General features: G+C 35.1%; 3 protein-coding genes across 3 annotated transcripts; 2 read left to right on the top strand and 1 right to left on the bottom strand.

Annotated features, from left to right (window-relative positions):
• The first annotated feature begins 4646 nt into the window (after positions 1 to 4646).
• On the top strand, positions 4647 to 18355 carry LOC145130230 (uncharacterized). Its single transcript, XM_079065065.1, has 7 exons — positions 4647 to 4818; positions 16231 to 16276; positions 16356 to 16418; positions 16506 to 16780; positions 16861 to 17082; positions 17178 to 17372; positions 17900 to 18355. The coding sequence occupies exons 4-7, from the start codon at positions 16595 to 16597 to the stop codon at positions 18353 to 18355; spliced, it is 1059 nt and encodes a 352-aa protein (XP_078921191.1). The 5' UTR covers positions 4647 to 4818; positions 16231 to 16276; positions 16356 to 16418; positions 16506 to 16594.
• On the top strand, positions 10220 to 12106 carry LOC145130232 (uncharacterized). The gene is made up of 2 exons (XM_079065067.1): positions 10220 to 11744; positions 11904 to 12106. The coding sequence occupies exons 1-2, from the start codon at positions 10220 to 10222 to the stop codon at positions 12104 to 12106; spliced, it is 1728 nt and encodes a 575-aa protein (XP_078921193.1).
• Positions 13084 to 13825, bottom strand: LOC145130231 (uncharacterized). The gene is made up of 2 exons (XM_079065066.1): positions 13579 to 13825; positions 13084 to 13496 (listed from the first exon to the last, which is right to left on the bottom strand). The coding sequence occupies exons 1-2, from the start codon at positions 13823 to 13825 to the stop codon at positions 13084 to 13086; spliced, it is 660 nt and encodes a 219-aa protein (XP_078921192.1).
• Positions 18356 to 20713: the final 2358 nt, after the last annotated feature.

Raw genomic sequence — 20713 nt, 5'->3', positions numbered from 1 at the left:
TTCTTGGAAGAGTTCCAAGCAAGAGACAGTGGCTGATTCAACTTGCGAATCAGAGTATATAGCAGCTAGCGAGGCAGCAAAGGAGGCGATATGGCTGAAGAACTTCATTGGAGACCTTGGAGTTGTACCAGCTATTAAAGAGCCAATGGAAAATTTATGTGATAGTGAAAGTGCAGTTGCCTTAGCCAAGGAACCAAGGGATCACGGGAGATCCAGACACATCGACAGAAAATACCATTTCATCAGACATCGAATAGAAGAAGGACTCCTCGTGGCAAAGAGGGTATCATCGGATGAGAATCCAGCAGATCCCCTCATGAAGGGACTGACTCGGGTTAAGCATCTCCAGCATGCTCGGAGCATAGGGCTGAAGGATGATATTAGATTTAGTAGTTAGATAACCTTGAAATTTGTAAAGTGTAATTGACATTAGATGATGAATAAAAGGTGTTTTATTTATGAGTAAAGTGTTGCTATCTCTTGTCGATCGTTTACTATATTTCTTTTGCATGTTTTAACTTCCAGAATAATTATGTTTGGTATATCATATTATTCGAACCTCCACAGTCGGTCATAGGTCGGAAGTAGGTATGAATCAAGACTGTCATGATTGGTTGCAGAGGTCTAAGTTGTTGGACATGGCTACAACACTCATGAGTGCTCATAAGTTCTGAGCATTGGACTCAACCCACGCTCACTGGAATCACTTCATGGAATTTATCTCGAGTGATCGTGAGACGGTAATATCATATAAGTCTTCAAACCTAGAGATATGATTTGTTACTTATGAGTTGGTTATGCATTGATTGTACGTTAACGCATTGGTAACTCGATGTTATAAAACGTGCTTTTGTGTATAATTCAATGAGTTGTAGAACAAACATATGAGTCGAAGTTTATCTGTTCCTTCTTGGATTAGAAGCTGATATCTGGGCCCCTCGATGATTTTGTTTTGACCTATGTACCGGGCCCGGTCAGAACTAAGTTGATGTGTTCAATTAAGTTCTTTGTCAAACAAATCGGAAATCGGGAAACAAACTGTTGGACAATAAGTAAGACATTGTTCCATGTATTTGTCCGGCTGATATCTAGAACAGAGGATTATATGATCACTTATCTTAAATGGCGTATCATCATCTTCTCAGTTCCGAGAGACCTTGAAAGAGCTACGATTGCCGATCGGTTCCTGAAGTATTGCAGTTATAGTTATTAGACTTATCCAAGTGGGAGACTATTGGATAAGGTGTATAAGTCCATAACTATTTCTGGTATGTACTTGACCCGACCCGGCATGGTCCATTTGGGTTGCATGACACCATGCAATTAGATAAACTAAAATGAGAGAAATAACACTTATGGTTTATTAATATATTATAAGTTCTAATATATTAATAATATTATTTAATTAGTTTGATCAAGAATTAATTTAGAATTAATTAAGTGATCAAAAGATAACTAATTAAATATATGGGTAGATTATGTAAATCTTCCATATCTTATATAGTGGGCTAAGAGGCTCCATGGATTATCAAGTTGGGTTCCACCCATAGGATGCTCCATGGGAGTTACAAACCCATGGGTCATGGAAATGAAGAGTCATGACACATTAGGGTTTACATGGTGTAACCCTAGATGTGTCAACACTATATAAGAAACCCATTCTCCACCAAAATCGGCGACACTAAGAAACAAGAGGGCTAGAGCCGATTTTGCAAGTGTAAGATTCTCTCAAAGTTTACTCCTTTGCATTTGGTGTTGTGTGAAGCATTTGAGGCATCACACTTGGGGTGCTAGGCTCACAAGGTTTCAAGGATCATAATCAACAACAAGGTAAGTTATTCTATCTTTCATTCAAGTTAAAAATGTTCCCCATGTATGCTAGATAGGAATATAACCTTGGAATTCAACTTTGCATGATTATTAGACAAACATAGATCCAAGGTTATTAGGGTTGCATGTACACTTAGGAAGTGTTAGAATGCTCAAAACCCATCAAAAATCCATAGAAATCTGTTCCCACTTCCACTGGGGAACCTCTAGTGGTTGCAACTTGCCATGCGGACGCTGGTGCTCGGCCTTAACCTGACGATAGGTCAAGCACCTCTCTACTACCCATGCAACATCCCTCTTCATACAGGGCCACCAGTAGTCTCTCTTCAGGTCCTAATACATCTTAGTGGCCCCGGGATGGATCGAGAATTTCGATCTATGCGCCTCCTCCATCAGAGTGCTACGTGCCCCGCCCGTATAAGGCACCCATATCCGACCTCGAAAGGTCCTCAGCCCTCGGCTATCCGTCACAAACTCGGATACCTGCCTAACTACCCGCTCCCTCTTGAGGTTCTCTGGTCTCACAGCCTCTGCCTGGGCCTCTCGGATGGTATCTAATACCGGAGTCATCACTGTCATCCTCATGCATATATCTCGAATCGGGGCGCTCTCCGCCCTGCGGCTCAGAGCATCGGCTACCACGTTAGCCTTTCCCGGGTGGTACAGGATCTCACAGTCATAATCCTTTACCACATCCAACCATCTCCTCCGACGCATGTTCAGGTTGGGCTGATCCATCATATACTTCAAACGCTTGTGGTCCGTGTATACAGTACACCGAACCCCATACAAATAATGGCGCCATATCTTGAGGGCGAACACTACTTCCCCCAGCTCCAAATCGTGGGTAGGATACCTCGTCTCATGAGGCTTCAGCTGCCTCGATGCGTATGCTATCACGTGCCCTCTCTGCATAAGCACCGCACCCAACCCTGATATGGACGCATCACAGTAAACCATAAAATCCTCCATTCCCTCCGGAAGGGCTAACACTGGGGCTTCGCATAGTCTCTGGCGAAGAGTCTCAAACGAGGTCTGCTGCTCTGGACCCCAAGAAAAAGAAATGCCCTTCCGGGTCAATCTGGTGAGGGGAACGACAATCTTGGAGAAATCCCGGATAAATCTCCGATAGTAGCCGGCCAACCCCAAAAAACTCTTAATCTCGGTGGGGGATCTCGGTACCTCCCAACTCATGACAACCTCAATCTTGGCCGGATCGACCAATATCCCATTCTGATTAACGAGATGTCTCAGGAACTGGACCTCTCGTAACCATAAATCACACTTGGAGAATTTGGCATAAAGCCTCTCCGATCTCAATACTCTAAGGATCTCCCTCAGGTGCTCCTCATGCTGCTCTCTGGTCCTCGAGTACACTAGAATGTCGTCGATGAACACAATCACCGATCGATCCAACATCGGCCAGCATACTCGGTTCATGAGATCCATGAACGCGTCTGGTGCATTGGTGAGCCCAAAAGGCATCACCACGAACTTGTAATGCCCATAACGAGTCCTAAATGCTGTCTTCTGGATATCCTCATCACGCACCCTCATCTGGTGATATCCAGACCTCAAGTCTATCTTGGAAAACCAAGATGCACCCTGCAACTGATCAAACAGATCGTCGATCCTCGGTAATGGATAACGGTTCTTGACCGTTAATTTGTTCAACTCCTGGTAATCAATGCACATCCGGTGTGAACCATCCTTTTTCTTGACAAAAAGGATCGACGCTCCCCACGGTGAGCTACTTGGTCGGATGAATCCCTTCCCCAACAGCTCCTGAAGCTGTGAGGATAACTCCTGCATCTTCGGTGGCGCAAGGCGATAGGGTGCCTTGGCAATAGGTGCTGCCCCCGGAACCAAATCGAAGCGGAACTCCACTTGCCTCTCGGGAGGCACACCCGGCAACTCCTCGGGGAAAACATCCGGAAACTCTCGCACTATCGGTACCTCACCGACAGAACTCGGCCTCTCTGCGGCAACTCGTGTAGGTGATTCATTTGGTTTTACCACCACAAAAGTTTTACTTTAAAGATGTGTTGGTAACTAAACTAAATAATAATAATAATTGAAATTGTATAAATGTCTTGGTAAAATAAATGCCTACACATGTTAAGAATTTTCTTTATGTGTAGGTAATTTACATATATATATATATATATATATATATATATATATATATATATATATATATTAAATAGTTGTGTGGGTGATTCATTTGGTTTTACCAACACATAAGTTTAGTGTTTGTAACTAAATTAATTGATAATAATAATTGAAATTGTATAATGACATGGCAAAGTAATGCCCACACATGTTGTAATCTTTTTATGTGTAGGTAATTTGCTTACACGTATATCTAAATTGAATAGATGTACGGCTACTTCATGAATTTTGTTCGATACGTATTTTATTAGTTTATGAATGTATAGTTAAATATATTAAATAATTTGCATTTAAAAAAAAAATTACTTGGCAAGTGAAATACCAACATATATAAAGATTTAGGATATATCTACTTTTTATAGATAAATCGATAAACGAAATATATGAATAAATTTATTTTCATTTTTAAATTAAAAGATTAGTATATGAAAATGATAAATATAACAGAAACATTGAAAAAAACATATTGGAATTAAAATAGATAGTTTTGACGATGGTAAATATAAAAGCATTGACAAATATAATAAAGAAGAGATAAAATTTGATGGTGTTATTAAAAAATTTAATAATTAAACCATGGTGAACCAAGAACTTTAAACACGCGTATGACTTGGGTTTATCTCGTCCTACATTCACGATGGCGCCAAAAGCAATTGGGCTGTAATCTCTTCTGAAATCCGCGAACATCACGGGGTTTATAGAGGAAAACGGTTCCATCGATCGTCCTACCAAAACCCAACAAAACCCTAAACTAGTTACAGAGTTTCGAGAAATCAAGGCGGAAGAACGAGGGCAAAGTCTGAGGATCAACTCCAGGTAACATACTATCACACAGTCTTCATTTATTCATCTCATCGTCATTCTTCACTGATATTGTTTCTCTGCTCATCATGCCTTTTCTCTAAGCTTATTTGAATATCAATGTATATGGTCTGTTCTTTAGTAATTGATTGGCGAATCCAAATTTTGTTGTTTAAAATCTTCAACTCAATCTCTCACACAATGGTTATTCTTGTCGGTAAAAATGTATATAGGGTTATATATATATATATATATATATATATATATATATATATATATATATATATATATATATACTAGTCGTTTACCCGCGCAATGCGGCGGCGGTGAATAGCTTCTTTCGACAATTAGTTTCATTCATAAACATGTTATATTTCAAGGAACACAAAATTATACATGTTGTTATATGTCAGTTTTGAGACGATAATTAGAATCCTTTTTCAAAGGGCGCATAATTTGAACAACAACAACAATAATAATAATAATAACAACAAATCATATTTTAATATGGTTAAAATGATAATTTGATAGTTACTTAACAATGCTAACCAATATTATTAAAAGGAGAAAAAAAATTTAGTAAGGAACCACATCTAAAATATATTGACTTGTTCTATAAATAATAAATAATTAATTCATATTAGATATATATTGTCAGAATACTTATCATTTTTAATTTAAATTGATTCATCTAATAATATGATAGTATCTTGATCCATTTATAGTATAACAAATTTTAATATAAATCCATAATTAAAATAAATAATGCAACCTTTTACTTAAAAAAAAAAAAACTCACAACTTATGTTTAAAAAATTAAAATAAATAACTAAAATAATATTTGTTTTGATATTAAAAGAATATTGATTTCATGTAGAAATTTCTCATCGTTCAGAAAAACTAAAGGAATTTATACAAAGTAAATTTAATCAATAAAATAACCACTAGGTTTTTTTGTATTGATTATAAAATATTTGGAGTCTAGTAAAATTATAACATTTACTTTTTGGGAATAAAATAATATTTACGAGTTTCACTAAGTTTTTTTGGGAATAAAATAACACCGATGGCCTTTTCATTCCACACTTCTTTTCTTTCTTTCCAAATCATAATTGAATGAAGAAAGAATATCCTAATATCAACTCTTTTTTGGAAACTTAGCACATATTTACCATCTCTCCAATCTAATTTTTATTATTTCAATCCTCGAAAAAAAAATAGATCAAACAAAATTTATGACCATTTAAGTGCTTATCTTTATAATCAAGACAATAATCTTTCAATCTTTGCAATTGCTCCATCAAAATTCCAACCTGGTCGATATAATATACCAAAAATGACCATCTTTTAGACTTTCACACCAACCTCTTACACGGGATAGACTAATGACCCTTAAAAATTAGAAAATCCATTTTGTAACAAATACCCCTCGTTTTCCAAAGTATTACCTAATGTTCTTTCATAAAGGTTTTAGTGATGTAAGATGATCTTGAAAATGTTTTCGAGTACATTAAGCAGAAGCAAATTTTGAATCATTCAGGCTCAAAACACCTAAAACAAATTTACATAAGCCTTCTTCAAAATCTTCACAACACAAACATGTTGTAACCAATATTGAGCGACTAAAACTCAAGTGAAGTGTTATTTACACGCTTAAAAGGCTAATGGTATCATTTTTGTGCCTCTATTTCACAACATTCAGGTAATTGATGGATTTTGTCCAATACTACACGTTTATTACTTTGGATAATCTTTTTTTTTTTTTTTTTTTTTGAAATTTCAAAATGACTTTAACCTTTAAGCTTTCATCCTACTGCCAAACAAACCCAAATTCAACAAAATATGGTAAGTGACATTTATCGTTTATTAATTAGGAAAATGATAAAAATCTACTTGAGATATTTGTTCATGAAGATTACTATATATATTAAAAATATAAAAGAGCAATCCTTAGTTTCTACTCGTCTGGACAATTAGTAAGCAAAATAATGCAATTTAAGAACAATTAGTAAGTAAAATAATGCAATTTAAGAACAATTAATAAGCAACTTAATTCAATTTATTAACAGTTCGTAAGCAATACCTCATATGCCAAATGCACCTGTTATGAACCCATTTTTTTTACTATAGAACAATTAGTATCCAAAATAATGCAATTTAAAAGAATTATACATGAATGAGTTGAGCAAGAATACGTTACCTTTATATTTGCCTCAAAATTCTCCAAAGATTACCATAATATTTACCTTGGCTCCCTTACATGTTGTAGCATCAACAGAAAAACATATCAACAATAATATTGATCAGTTCCTTTCCTTTAATTTTCCAACACATATATAAACAAAAACATATCGAAACTCAAGTGAAAAAGGAACTCCATAATTTATGTTCTAGTAGACCCATTAGGTGGGATTTCAAATGTTGTGAATGCAAGTGTAGACAAAAGAACCCTTGAAATAAATTGTTAAAATAATCAGTTAATTAATACACAAGCTACATTTGTTTAAGTAGTTAAGAGTTGATGATAATCTAAAGGTTGTGAAAATGTCCAAATTTGAAATTCTTACTTGAGTTAAACTCATACAAAAGGTGAATTTAGCAAGAGCTTTTAAGTGGTCCAGTGAAAGCTCTAACCCTATCTCTTTTAGCTGCAAGACAAAAAAATAAAATTAAAAAATCAGATAACCATCTAAAAACCCCAAAACTAAAAAGATGGATAAAGTTAAGAGGATACAAAGAAAATAATATCCCATTCAGAAATAGTCATATCTTGATGATCTCTTTGAAAAGCATGATAGAGGGATATTTTCTCCCTAACAAAACCTTGTTGTTTGAAGAAGGATAAAAGAAAGAACCGCATACCATAAGAGGTGACCAACACCATTAGATTTGATAATAAAGTAACGATAAATGATTATCTATAAGTGCTATGTGTCACACTTTGTTGTAGATATTTCTTCTTTTTGCGGTTCTTCCTGTGCATTGAAAATCAATAGCTTATAGGCAATTCAAGTGATTATAGATCAGAGAAAATAAACCCTAGTATAAAGCTAGTTTGATTTAAAGCATCAAGCTATAAATTCAATATAACCACATCCAAAATTAAAAAATAAATGAAATTAACCTAATTCTTGAAAGCAACAATGTGCAGATCGAAAGATAAAAGTTTATAATAAAAACAAACTAGGTTTGGACCGTCCGCGCGATGCTGTGGATACCTAGTATGTTAAAAACGCAATTCAACATGGATAAGGTTTTTCGGAGAAATTTCTGCATATTGCGGCGGAGAACTTCTTTTCAAAGTGAATCATAAAAATATAAAATAAGGTTTAAAAGCAAACAATTATGTATGGATGAGGCATACAAAATAAAATTTAAAAATGTATTTTAAACGTATTAACTAACCTTTAAATAAAAACATAATATTAGTAAAAATGAAAACTATAAAAACAATTATGTAAGGAACCAAAAACGTAACTTAAAATTACCAATAATTTAAGTTTAAAATTACAAAGGATAAAATGTGTTCAATCAAAATTATTTTAGGGTAGAAAATGTAAATGTAAGAATCTTTTATTACCAGAAGCAAATTTGTTATTTTTAGGAAAATGTTTATTTTAGAACTTATATTATATTCTGTAAGAGTTGTAATTTGATATGGACTTAGTTGGTTTTGATCTGACATTAGTAAAAGCAAAGACAGTGAGTACAACCGTTGGTTAAGAAAAAGAAAGAAGAAAGAATTGAGAAGCAAAAGGAAATCGAACGGCTACGAATGAAAAGTTGAAATGAATAGTAAAACTCCTCACATACCAACTTTGGTAATTAATATATATATAATACGAAAAATATAAATGAAAACAATCGAAGACATGAAAGTTACTGATTAGGAAATCGGCACATCTCTAATCACGGCAGTTAGAGTGCCCATAGGTCAGGAAGTCGGTAACCACAAAAAGGGATGTGACCGGTGGTGGTGTGAAACAAAATGGGGGATGGGTCAACCGTTGGTGGGAAAGCATTTGCAACTTTTTCATGATAAGTATTAAAATTGAAGAAATTGAAGCATGAAATATATGGCATGTAAGTTGATGATATAATCTGTTGACATTCCCAAGGGTTAGATCACATAGTGATTGTTATAAAAGAAAATCTAGAAGAAAACTGGCAACCAATGGCCATTTGAGAGCCTCTTCATCTGCGACGCTAGGGTTTTTGTTAATCTTTAAAATCGTTCAAAAAGAATCCAATATTGGGGGAGATATAAGGGAAGCATAGCAAGATAGGGAACCGGGATTTTGAAATTAAATCCCATTAGTCGATGTTGTATACGTACCAATTGAATTGCATATTTGAACTTAATTATTGTTGTGTTGAATCTGGATATGTACCGGAAGCAACCGGTGGTGATGTTGATGATAATTTGATGACATGTAAACAATTGTGAAGCTCGTCGACTTGCACCATTTCATAAGAAATAAGACGATTAGGGTTCAAGTGTGAGAGAGAGAGAGAGAGAGATAGTGCGCCTTTTGAAACTGGAGTTCAACAACTTAAATGAGAATTCATATGATAGTTTCGTTTTGAAGAGGACGAAGTCAAAGCTATGAAAAGATAAGAGGGAAAGATAAGTTAAATTTAAATTTTAATATTATTTTATTCATAACTGTTTGTACTTTAAGCTTAGAGACTTGAACGTCTTAAAAAAATATTATTATTATATTGAATCTATTTATAGAAATAGTAAGATTTCTTTTATAAGATAGTAAAGATATATATATATATATATATATATATATATATATATATATATATATATACTATCTTATAAAAGAAATCTCACTATTTGTAGACAAATTGAAAAACTACATAAACAATGTGTTTCTTTTTTGTATGATGGTGAGGTTTAAGGTAGCTTCCTGTTTTCTTTTGTTCTCTGGTACACTTTTAACAAAGATCATTAATAACCACTTTTTAACTAGAGACTTGATATTCTTAAGAACTAATATGATATTTGCTTTCCCCCCTTTTAAATCTGTATTCGAACTCAGTTCTATCCCTACAAACTCTACTCCTAATTTAAATAATACCCATTTATATGCAATTTTCGGTTTATAGCTCCATAGAAAAAACTTTAAGTTGATTATTTTTATTGGTAATAATAGTTAAGATAGGACGTATGGATTATCAATGGGTCAAGATTGGGAATAGGACCTCTATGGAGTATTTTCATTGATTTATTGTTGTTATTCTTTTATATAATATAAATTATATGTTAACTACTTAAATGTACTAATTATTGAATGAAAATTTTGTCTAAAAGAATGATTTGCTGCCATTGAGTCTATACCTCCTTAGGAAAAATTGTAAATTGAGTGTTCTTTTACTGGTAATCATTGTTAGATACAAAATTAATATGGATCATCAGTGGGTGAAGAATGGGGATCGGGTTTCGCTCGAGTATGTGAACGGGGTAAAGGAATTTCTAAATATTGCCCAACATACTTTGAACTCCAATTGGTTAACTTTATGCCCATGTGCTAACTGTCTCAATTCGAGACTACAAAATATAGGTATCATTGCTGCCCATTTGATTAATATAGGAATTGATAAGTCATATACACGGTGGGTGCATCACGGTGAGGTTGAAGTCGATGAAGAAGATGCGGGACCCGATGATTTTGTTAATGATGAATTTAGTGGCTTAAGAGAAGGGTTAGAGGATGCAATTGGTCATCATTTATTTAATATCGGCCCTACTAATGATTTATTTGAAAATCAGCAACCAGTTATTGGAAATGCTCGTTATGAGAAGCTGCATGAAGCTCTAAGTAATCCTTTGTATGAAGGATGTAAGAATTCTTCTACCTTGACATTTGTTGTGAAGTTGATGAATTTGAAAGTGATGAACAAGTGGTCTGATAATTCGTTTGAGATGTTGCTGAAGTTGATACATGAGGTGCTTCCAGATAGTAATAATTGTCCAGAGAGCTATTATGATGTTAGAATGTTGCTTTGTGAAGCTGGTTTAGGTTATGAGCTTATTGATGTTTGTCAATATGATTGTGCTATTTTCTATGGGGACAACAAAGATGCTATAGCATGTCCGGTTTGTCAAAGTAGTCGTTACGTGCGCAACAAAATTGCACATAAGAAGTTGCGACTCTTTCCGCTAGCACCTCGTTTGAAGCTTTTATATGCGTCACGCCACAAAGCCAAAGATATGCAGTGGCATAAAGAAGTTCGCAAGGAGGAGGCTGGAGTTTTGCGTCATCCTGCTGATGGAAAGGCTTGTAAACATTTTGATAAGTTATATCCCGATTTTTCAGATGATCCGAGGAGTGTGAGATTGGGGTTGGCTTCAGATGGCTTTAACCCTTTTAGCAATATGACAACATCACATTGTATGTGGCCAGTCATTTTGATGTCATATAATATGCCACCTTGGTCTATAATGCATAAGAGCAATTACCTTTTAACATTATTGATTCCTGGTCCAAAATCTCCTGGTAAAGACTTTGATGTCTTCTTAAGGCCGCTTGTGGATGAGCTTAAAGTTTTATGGTGTGATGGGGTTGAAGCGTTTGATGAATATTCAAAATCACAGTTTAGTCTTCGTGCCGCAGTAATATGGACAATCAGTGACTTCCCTGCCTATGCTTACTTGTCTGGGTGGAGCACTATGGGAAAATTGGCATGTCCGGTATGCCTTGAATATACTCGTTCTATCCGGATTCGTGGTAAACAATCTTATGTAGGGCATCGATGTTTTTTAAGTAAAAAACATAGGTGGCGAAAGAGCTTAGAGTTTGATGGAAAGGAAGAGAAAAGGGAACGACCTCGTCAATTCACAAATGATTATATTTTGCAACAATTGGAGGATATTCCTGTATGTACTACTGGAAAAGTACCCAATAATGGGGATAGGAAGCGTAAGCGAGGTACTGACGAGTTGAATTGGTCAAAAAAGTGTATCCTGTTTGAACTTCCATATTGGTCCAAACTACTGTTGCGTCACAATCTTGATCTCATGCATATACAAAAAAATGTTCATGATAATATAGTTGGGACGTTGTTAAATGATCCTTTGAAATAAAAAGATACTACAAAAGCACGTTTAGACTTGGAGGATCTTAAAATTCGCAAGGAACAACGGTTAAAAGAGAGAAATGGCAAATATGAGAAGCCTCATGCTGACTTCACATTGACTAAAGATGAATGTGTCGAGTTTTTCAAATTTATCAAGTCTGTTCGCCTACCCGACGGTTATGCATCCAACGTCAGTCGATATGTGACATCATAATACACTTGGAGGAATGAAAACACATGATTGTCATGTAATGCTTCAAAAAATACTACCAGTAGCCATTCTCCCTTTTTTGAATAAGGATATCCGTGAAACTTTGATTGAGTTCTGCCAATTCTTTCAAAAAATATGTTCTAAGACTATATGTCAAAGAACTTGAGGATATGAAGACTGGGATTGTTATTATATTATGCAATCTTGAGAAGATATTTCCTCCTGTATTTTTTACTATCATGGTTCACTTGTGTGTTCATTTACCTGAGGAGGCGTTATTAGGAGGGCCCGTAAGTCAGAACACGTCCAGATGGCTCTATTACTGAAGCATATGTTGTCGATGAGGCTATCACTTTTTTATCTCGTTATGTCAATGATATTGAGACAAGATTTAATCGTGTAGAACGCAATTGGGATGTTTCAATTACTAAACACGAGATGGATTTATTCAATAATAAAGTTCGTACATTAGGGGCTTCAAAATTGGGACAACTAGGAGACTATCTTAATGTGGTGCAATGGTACATCGTCAATAATTGCGGAGATGAACTTGATGTTTATCTACAATAAGTTTCCCATATTTTAACTATACTTTAATTTTGTATTTACCGGGTAATTAAAAAATCGCAACTCATTTGTTCTTCAATTTAGGGAGCACAAAGAAGTCTTATACTCAAGAAATATAGAACAAGAGAATATAGATCTTATACAAAGGGAGAATTTCGTATACGCCCTTGCTAAGGGTTAAATATCGTATTTGCCCGACCTAAATTCTAAATATCGTGTTTGCCCTTCTTAATGTTTTTTAATATCATAAATACCCAAATCTATTTTTTTGATTATTTTTATTGATTTATAATCTTTTTTACCATTTTAAAATCATTAAAGCTAAAAAATATTTGAAATAGACAATTTTGCCCTTGCTTCTAAATTCCAAAATCATATCCACGTGAACAGATAGAAATCGCTTGGGTCCTGCTTCATGAATCGTCTTCCCTTGCTGATCCACGATTGTGTGCGATTGTTGGCAAAAAACCATTTGGGGGTTTTAAGTTTTTCGACAATTTGATTGATAGTTTGGAATTACACTCCTCGATGTCCGCCAATTGCTTCTTTAACATTGAAACCTTGTCGTCTTTCCCGTCGATATCTGACTGCAATCTATTAAACATGGGTTCTAAAGCTCTTAATTTGTTGTGATTCTCATTAACCTGAGCTTCCAAACAAGACCCAGTTGAGAAATCAAGATTAAAATCCGGATTCTTTCGAGAATCTATATACAATCCCCTCAAATCATATAATTTCTGAAGTTGATTCACTAAAGCTTTATCATTAATCATAATCCCTTCTTCATCAAACGGCACATGGGCTGTTTGTAATTGAAGATACGAAGCTTCGAAAGATGAAATCACAACGAAAACAGATGAAATTAGATAGTTACCGAAGTGGGGAAGCAGAAACACTTTGATTTTGACTTTTTAAATTCAAATCAGGTTTGATGATGATGATTTTCTGATCGGTGATGAAGTCTTCGGTGGAGTCAAGAAGAGTGAACCCATCTTCGGTATCGGAGACGGCAGCTGATACAACGGCGGAGTTAGTGGCAGATTCTTCTTCTTCAGTGAAGAATTCGAAGGTTTTGGCTCTGAATGCAATTGCAAACTTCTGAAACATTTCTGAGATTTGTGGGGGTTTTGAAGTAGCTGCTGCTCCCAATTCCATTTCAATCTTTGTTCTTCTTCACATAATCATATCATGATTTCTAGAAAACTCATGTGAAGACGATTCATGAAGCAGGACTTAAGCGATTTCTATCTGTTCATGTGGGCATGCTTTTGGAATTTAGAAGCAAGGGCAAAATTGTCTATTTCAAATGTTTTTTTAGCTTTAATAATTTTAAAATGGTAAAAAAGATTATAAATCAATAAAAATAATCAAAAAAATAGATTTGGGTATTTATGATATTAAAAAACATTAAGAAGGGCAAACACGATATGTAGAATTTAGGTCGGGCAAATACGATATTTAACCCTTTAGCAAGGGCGTATACGAAATTCTCCCTATACAAAAACAAGAATTTCCCACTTGGTTCAAGAAAAAGGTAAAACTAAAATTTTATTACTTTTAGTACTTGATTTTAAGTACATTGATAACCAATCTTAGATGTTTTTAGATGGCTTTTCTTAAAGTCAATGGTGATCCTAGAGCAACCGATGATTTGTATGCGTTGTCGCAATTTCCTGATGATCGTTACACAAGTTGGAAAAGTTGTATCGTCAATGGTGTAAGATTTCGTTGCAAGGAGCGTGATGAAAAGTTCACTACACAATGTAGTGGAGTTTGTGCAGGGGATGAGAATGAAGCAATGATTTATTATGGTGTTTTACTTGAAGTTTTGGAGTTGGATTTCATACTCGGTAGAAAAGTATTCATGTTCCGTTGCAAGTGGTATAACACTGATCCAAAGGGAAAAAGGATAGGAGTTGCTCACAATCTAACATCAATTGACATTACATCCAAGTGGTATGTAGATGAACCATTTATATTAGCCAATCAAGCTCAACAAGTTTTTTATTTGAATGATTTGGCACGTGGGAAGAATTGGATGGTGGTACAAAGAGTAAACCATCGCAACATCTATGATATACCGGAGCATGATGAAGAAGAAGTATCAATAAATGATATTTTTCAAGAAGAGGAATCTAGTGAGTTGCCACCTTTTCAACCAACCGTACCTGACACGTCTCCCATTGTCCGAAATGATGTAGAACCTGAAACATTACCACATGATGAAGTTGTAGCAATACGTAATGTAAATTCCCTTGTGGATAACATGGAAGATATTGATGAAGAATATGAAGATGATGGTAGAATTTTTTTAGATAATGAACCTGTTCTTGATTCTGAAACCGATGGTGATTCTGATGATCCAAATCTTGATGAAGACGACTTTTTTGCATGAATTTCTTGATAATTATTAGTTAGATTTTTGTAACAGTCTTTTTATTAATAAATTTAGTATTATCGATTGAGTTGCAAAATGTTTATTTTTTTACTTGTAGCAATCTTTTTATTGTTAAATTTAGTATTATCGATTGAGTTATAAAATGTTTTTTTTATAATTGTAAAGAGCATAATGTCAAAAAGGGGCGGAAGAGGTAGACGATGTGGACTAGGTAGACAAGATGGAGAACGTACTACGCTTTACAACACAACAAATTCAGGTAAAATTTTATTCCATTTTCCTCAAATCATCTTTATTACATTAAATATGTATGTTTCTATTTATGTGTAGGGTTGTTATCGGGTCAACCCGATCGGGTTTGTTGTAGTCCTACCCCTGAGAATGGGTTTTTGGTAATACAATAAATAGTTTATGTGTGTTTCCTATTGCATGCTTTTGAGAACCTCGATAGAAGGTGCAACCATCCCATAGCCAAACACAAAACCATCTCATCTCAAAATCCTTTTCCTGTTAAAACTTGTTGTGTACAAGCTATGTGTGTGTTACCTGTTGTGTACATATACAGGCAAGTTATTTCCATATATAAAAATCAACAAAACTGAAAATCTTTTCCTGTGAAAGCTTGTTGTGTACAAGCTATGTGTGTTACCTGTTGTGTATATATACAGGCAAGTTATTTTCATATATAAATATCAACAAAACTGAAAAATCCTTTTCCTGTGAAAGCTTGTTGTGTATAAGTTGTGTGTGTGTGTTACATGTGTACATGTACAGGTAAGTTATTTCCATATATAAAAATCAACAAAATTAAAAAATCCTTTTCCTGTGAAAGCTTGCTGTGTACAAGCTGTGTGTGTGTGTTACATGTTGTGTACAGGTAAGTTATTTTCCATATATAAAAATCAACAAAACTGACCCTATTAAGGTACAGGTTAGTTGGGTTAAAATGTGAAATGTACTAATGTTATGCCATTTTAGTAAATATATTACCTTTTGTATTCGTGTTTTTTTTTCTTTAAGTATTTCTATCTTTACACTTCACACCCTTCTATTTTTAAATTTTTGTATATTCCACCACCTCACTAGTATTTTTTGATTAATAGTTTTACCTTCTGGTGTAACAATTTATGCACCTTTTTACTAATATAATTACTACAACCAGATCAAACCCATCAAATATCAAGCTTTCAACCCTCATCCAATATCAGGTTCGAATAACAAGTTTTTTTTTTCCTATTTGTTACACTAATGTTTTGATTGTTACTAATTCTTTAGCTTTGTAAATAGGCCCATCTGCAACAAACGTGGTTATTCATTTAGAGCGGTCTCAAACAACCGAGCAACAACCTGGTTAGAAAATATGTTTAATTTTACATTTTATAAATATAATTTTTTTTGTCATGTTCTAAATATAAATTTACTTTTACTTGTTTATAGACCCAATTTCTGAGACTGAACAAGAACATGATACTGATACTACAAATGCAAAACGTGGACTAACATGTGGCAAGGGTGCACGGAAGATAATGAAAGCAGCCAAGAAGAGATTGACAGTGACTTTCAATTTTAAAACAAGACAGGTAGTATGTGACAATGCCTCAACTTTCATGTACGAGTGTGGCTACATTTTGCGTAGCAATTGTAGCTTGCAGTACAAAGAGTGGAGTCATGTACCAGAAGAAGCTCGGTTACCATTGCGCCACAAGCTAACTGTAAGTTTTTCTTAATAATTAAGTATATGGTTTTAAACATATGCATTCACTAATCAACTAATTATATTTGTTTCTTGAAGACACTTTTTGACATTGATGTGGAGGATGCGAATGTTCGCAAAGTTATCGACAGCCACATGGAAAGGGCTTGGAAAAACTACAGATCTCAGTTGCATGATTACTTTAAAGGGATTGGAGGACCAGTTGATCCAACAAAGGCAAAGGCTACACCCCCTCCAAATATGGGTAGCAAAGATGATTGGGAGTATCTTTGTGATATGTGGTGTGAGCCAAAATACATGGTAATGTTTTAAACATATTTGAAGTATAATATTATCAATCATTAGTAAATTCAATCTAATATTTGTTTGATTGATTTGGTTGTTAATCCTTGAAGGAGACTGCAGAAAAGAGGGTTATGGCTCGTGGAAAGCGTAAAATGAATAATAGAAATGGTTCGAAAAGTACAATACGTTATCATATCGAACGTGGACTTGATTTGGATTCTTCAACGGGTCAAATTGAGACTTGGAGGCTTACACATTGGGACGACAAAAAAGGGTGGAGATCTACTGATGCAGGTGTAAAATATGTAAGTTTACTTCCTTAGTTCTTATTTGTACTTACTAAAATGGATTAAACTTTGTAATTGTAAATTGTTAAGCATTGTGCTTACATCAGACCTTGATAATGCATAAACATATAAACATTTTAGGCGTTGTATTTATTTAGCATTGTAGCATTGGACTTACATCTGTCCTTAACAATGCATAAACATATTAGGCATTGTAATTACTTATAAATGCTTACTGTAAGGAAATAATTTCATCTATAAAAAAGTTCTATACCAACCGAAAAACTAATCGCAACAGACTTGGACATTACATCATACATGGACATTTTGACATATTAGACATTGTACTTGCATAATAGCATTATAATTTTCACATATGGACCTGTTCATTTTTTCAGCAGGGGACTTGGGTATTTTTTTTTTTTAATTTTAGTTGAACGATTATTGGATTATGACATGACCTTACCCATTGTATCCCCTTCTAATTGTGAAGTACTTGGTAATTAATTTGTTTTTTGTACTATCCTTATAATTTGTCCTAACAGGAAGAAATGATGAAGCTGAGAAACGAGCATACAGTAGAATCAATGAGCGACAAGTCTATTCTAGAGAAGGTACTTGGTCGGAGCTCTGTTTGTTTGTCTGGGTGGGGGCGTGATCCTGTTGTTATTAGTAACACCACGGGTACTAATAAGAATTCAAATCGCCCTACTTATGATGAATTAGTGGATGATACTCAAAATTTGAAAAGAAGATGTGCAATTATGGAACAATTGTTGATTGAGAAAAATATCATGCCTCCTCCTTCAAGTACATCACCAGGACTATCTGAAGGTGATACATCTGACTTTGATACATCTACCCACATGGACAGTCGCATGGTGAAAATATTAATGGGTTTGATCATATGGAATGAATATTCAAGAATGTTTAGTATTTTCATTATTCTCGTAGCTATTATAACTAGTCTTTTAGTTAGTTGCTTAAGTATTTCAGTTTAGTAGTTGAACTTTTTTATTTGTGGTTTGAACTATGTTATAACTTTTTTAATTAAAAATAGTATTTTTCCTACATATGTTTCGAATTACACCAATATATATTGTATTTGTTTGTACATATTGGATCATTATTACCTACATATATTGCGGTTAATACCCACACATAACTACATTTTTACCAACACATCCATATTTTTTACAAACTCAAAAAAAAAAACAAATACCTACACATCTATAAGATTTACCTACACATAAAATACTTTTACCAACACATCTTTTATAACACGTGTCATGAACACTTTTTTGGGGCATGCCATGTAATTTGCCACGTCGACATCCATGTCATCAATGAACGTCCACGTCATCTTTCCAAAAAGTCACACGAGACCTTTACCAACACATAAGTATTAGTTTTACACACACATACATGTGTAGGTATTGCTTATTCTATGCCCACACATTACCTATGTGTGGGTAAATATCTATATCTACAGTCATGAGCCAACACATGTTAACACTTAATTTATGTGTAGGTAAAGATAATTTCCAACACATAAAGGGCTTTTACCATCACATAATATGTGTGAGTCAAAGGCCAAATTTCTTGTAGTGAGTACAAACAGTGGTTGATTATTTAAATAATTCATGAAGCATTTTTTCTTTTACCACATTATTTTGAAACTCCCAACTCTTCATATTTCTACTGTAACACCGTAATTTTTCAAAACAACTTTTCACTTCTAAAAATATAATTTCATTCACAAATATTCTCAAATCTCAATGTATCACATCTCAAATCCATACAAACACATCCCAAGATCAAAATGTATAAAACTCCAATAGTGTGTACTGATCATGTCGGCGCCTTCCTGCGATCCTCACTGGTACCTGAAACACATGACACAAAACATTGTAAGCATAAATGCTTAGTGAGTTCCCCAAAATACCACACATAACACATATTAGCCACTCGAGGCTATAACTCTGTGGGCCCACTGGCCCTAACTCTGTGGACCCTCTGGTCCTAACTCTGTGGACCTTCCGGTCCTAACTCTATAAACTCTGGAATACACACATCATAAATCACATAGAAATAATGCAGTGCAACACGTCACATACATAGCATACAAGATACTCTGTCACATAACTCTACTTACCACTCAAGGTAAAGTATAGTGAGAAGACTCACCTCGGGTAACTCGGTAAACCTCGAACTCTGAAATACTGCACTAGCCTCCGCCTAATCACATAAATAATTACTCTAATTAATACAACTTCTAAAGGCTAGGCTAATTCCCTCTCTATAAGTTCTCTAAGAAGGGTAAAAGACCATTCTACCCCTCTAATGGCTCATAAGCCCAAACACTGACTAAACCCTAAAAGTCAACAAAGTCAATGGTCAACATTGACCGGACTCGTCGAGTGCACTCGTGTGACTCGACGAGTACATGCGTGTCCTCTTCGCCCCTGGTCCTTACTCGACTCGCTGAGTCAACCCTACACATAATAGGTTATCATAGGTCGCGAATCGCGGGGCAACCCGACTCGACTCGTCGAGTCCCTTATGGGCTCGGCGAGTTCCTCCCATGAAAACACTCATCAGACCTCCTGAGGCCAGATCTGCTTCTCTAATCTATAGATCTGACTTCCCCATGACCAATAAACACGTAAAGGTCGAATCTTGCTACACATGCAATGCTCACAAGGCTTATTTTGGTGAAATCCCTTCTAACATGGCAACCTATGTCCATTTCCTCCATAGAACCACAAAAAGCAGCATGGTTCAGGCTCTCTAGACCTCAAAAGGTTCAGATCTAGAGTTTAGCACTCAATGGGACACTATACACAACTAAACAAGCCATAAAAGGGCATAGAAAACCCTAAATTCAATGCCCTTAAGCAAAACAGAAGGATAGGATCAAATAGCTACCTCAAACTTGAAGATCCAAGCCGAAAACCCACTGAAATGCAATCCTCTTGACCTCCCCTTGCTGGAAACACTTTCTCCTTTGCAAAATCACACCAAAAATGATCAAAAAGGCTCAAACTCTCTCACAACTCGCTCACAATCGCAAGGGTATCTCTCTCTGGACTGGTAGCCGCAAATGGAGGCCATAAAGGCCTTTAAATAGGGCTCAGGCCCTGAGATTTAGGGTTTCACTTTACAGCGCGGACTCGTCGAGTCCACGCATAGACTCGTCGAGTCCTTCATTAATCCAGACAAGAATTCGTGATCCTACTCGGCGAGTCTGAGCGCCTACTCGCCGAGTCCCTACCTAAAACTCAAGGTAAATACTTAAAATAAGATACCTGGGAATCCAGATGTTACATCCACATAATATATTTAATTTATTAACTTAA

The sequence above is a fragment of the Lactuca virosa genome, chromosome 8 (assembly GCF_052849685.1).
Source record: "Lactuca virosa cultivar CGN04683 chromosome 8, Lactuca_virosa_CGN04683_v6, whole genome shotgun sequence".
Lineage (NCBI taxonomy): Eukaryota > Viridiplantae > Streptophyta > Magnoliopsida > Asterales > Asteraceae > Lactuca > Lactuca virosa.
The sequence above is the reverse complement of the archived record's forward strand: the minus strand, read 5'-3'. Positions and strand labels throughout refer to the sequence as shown.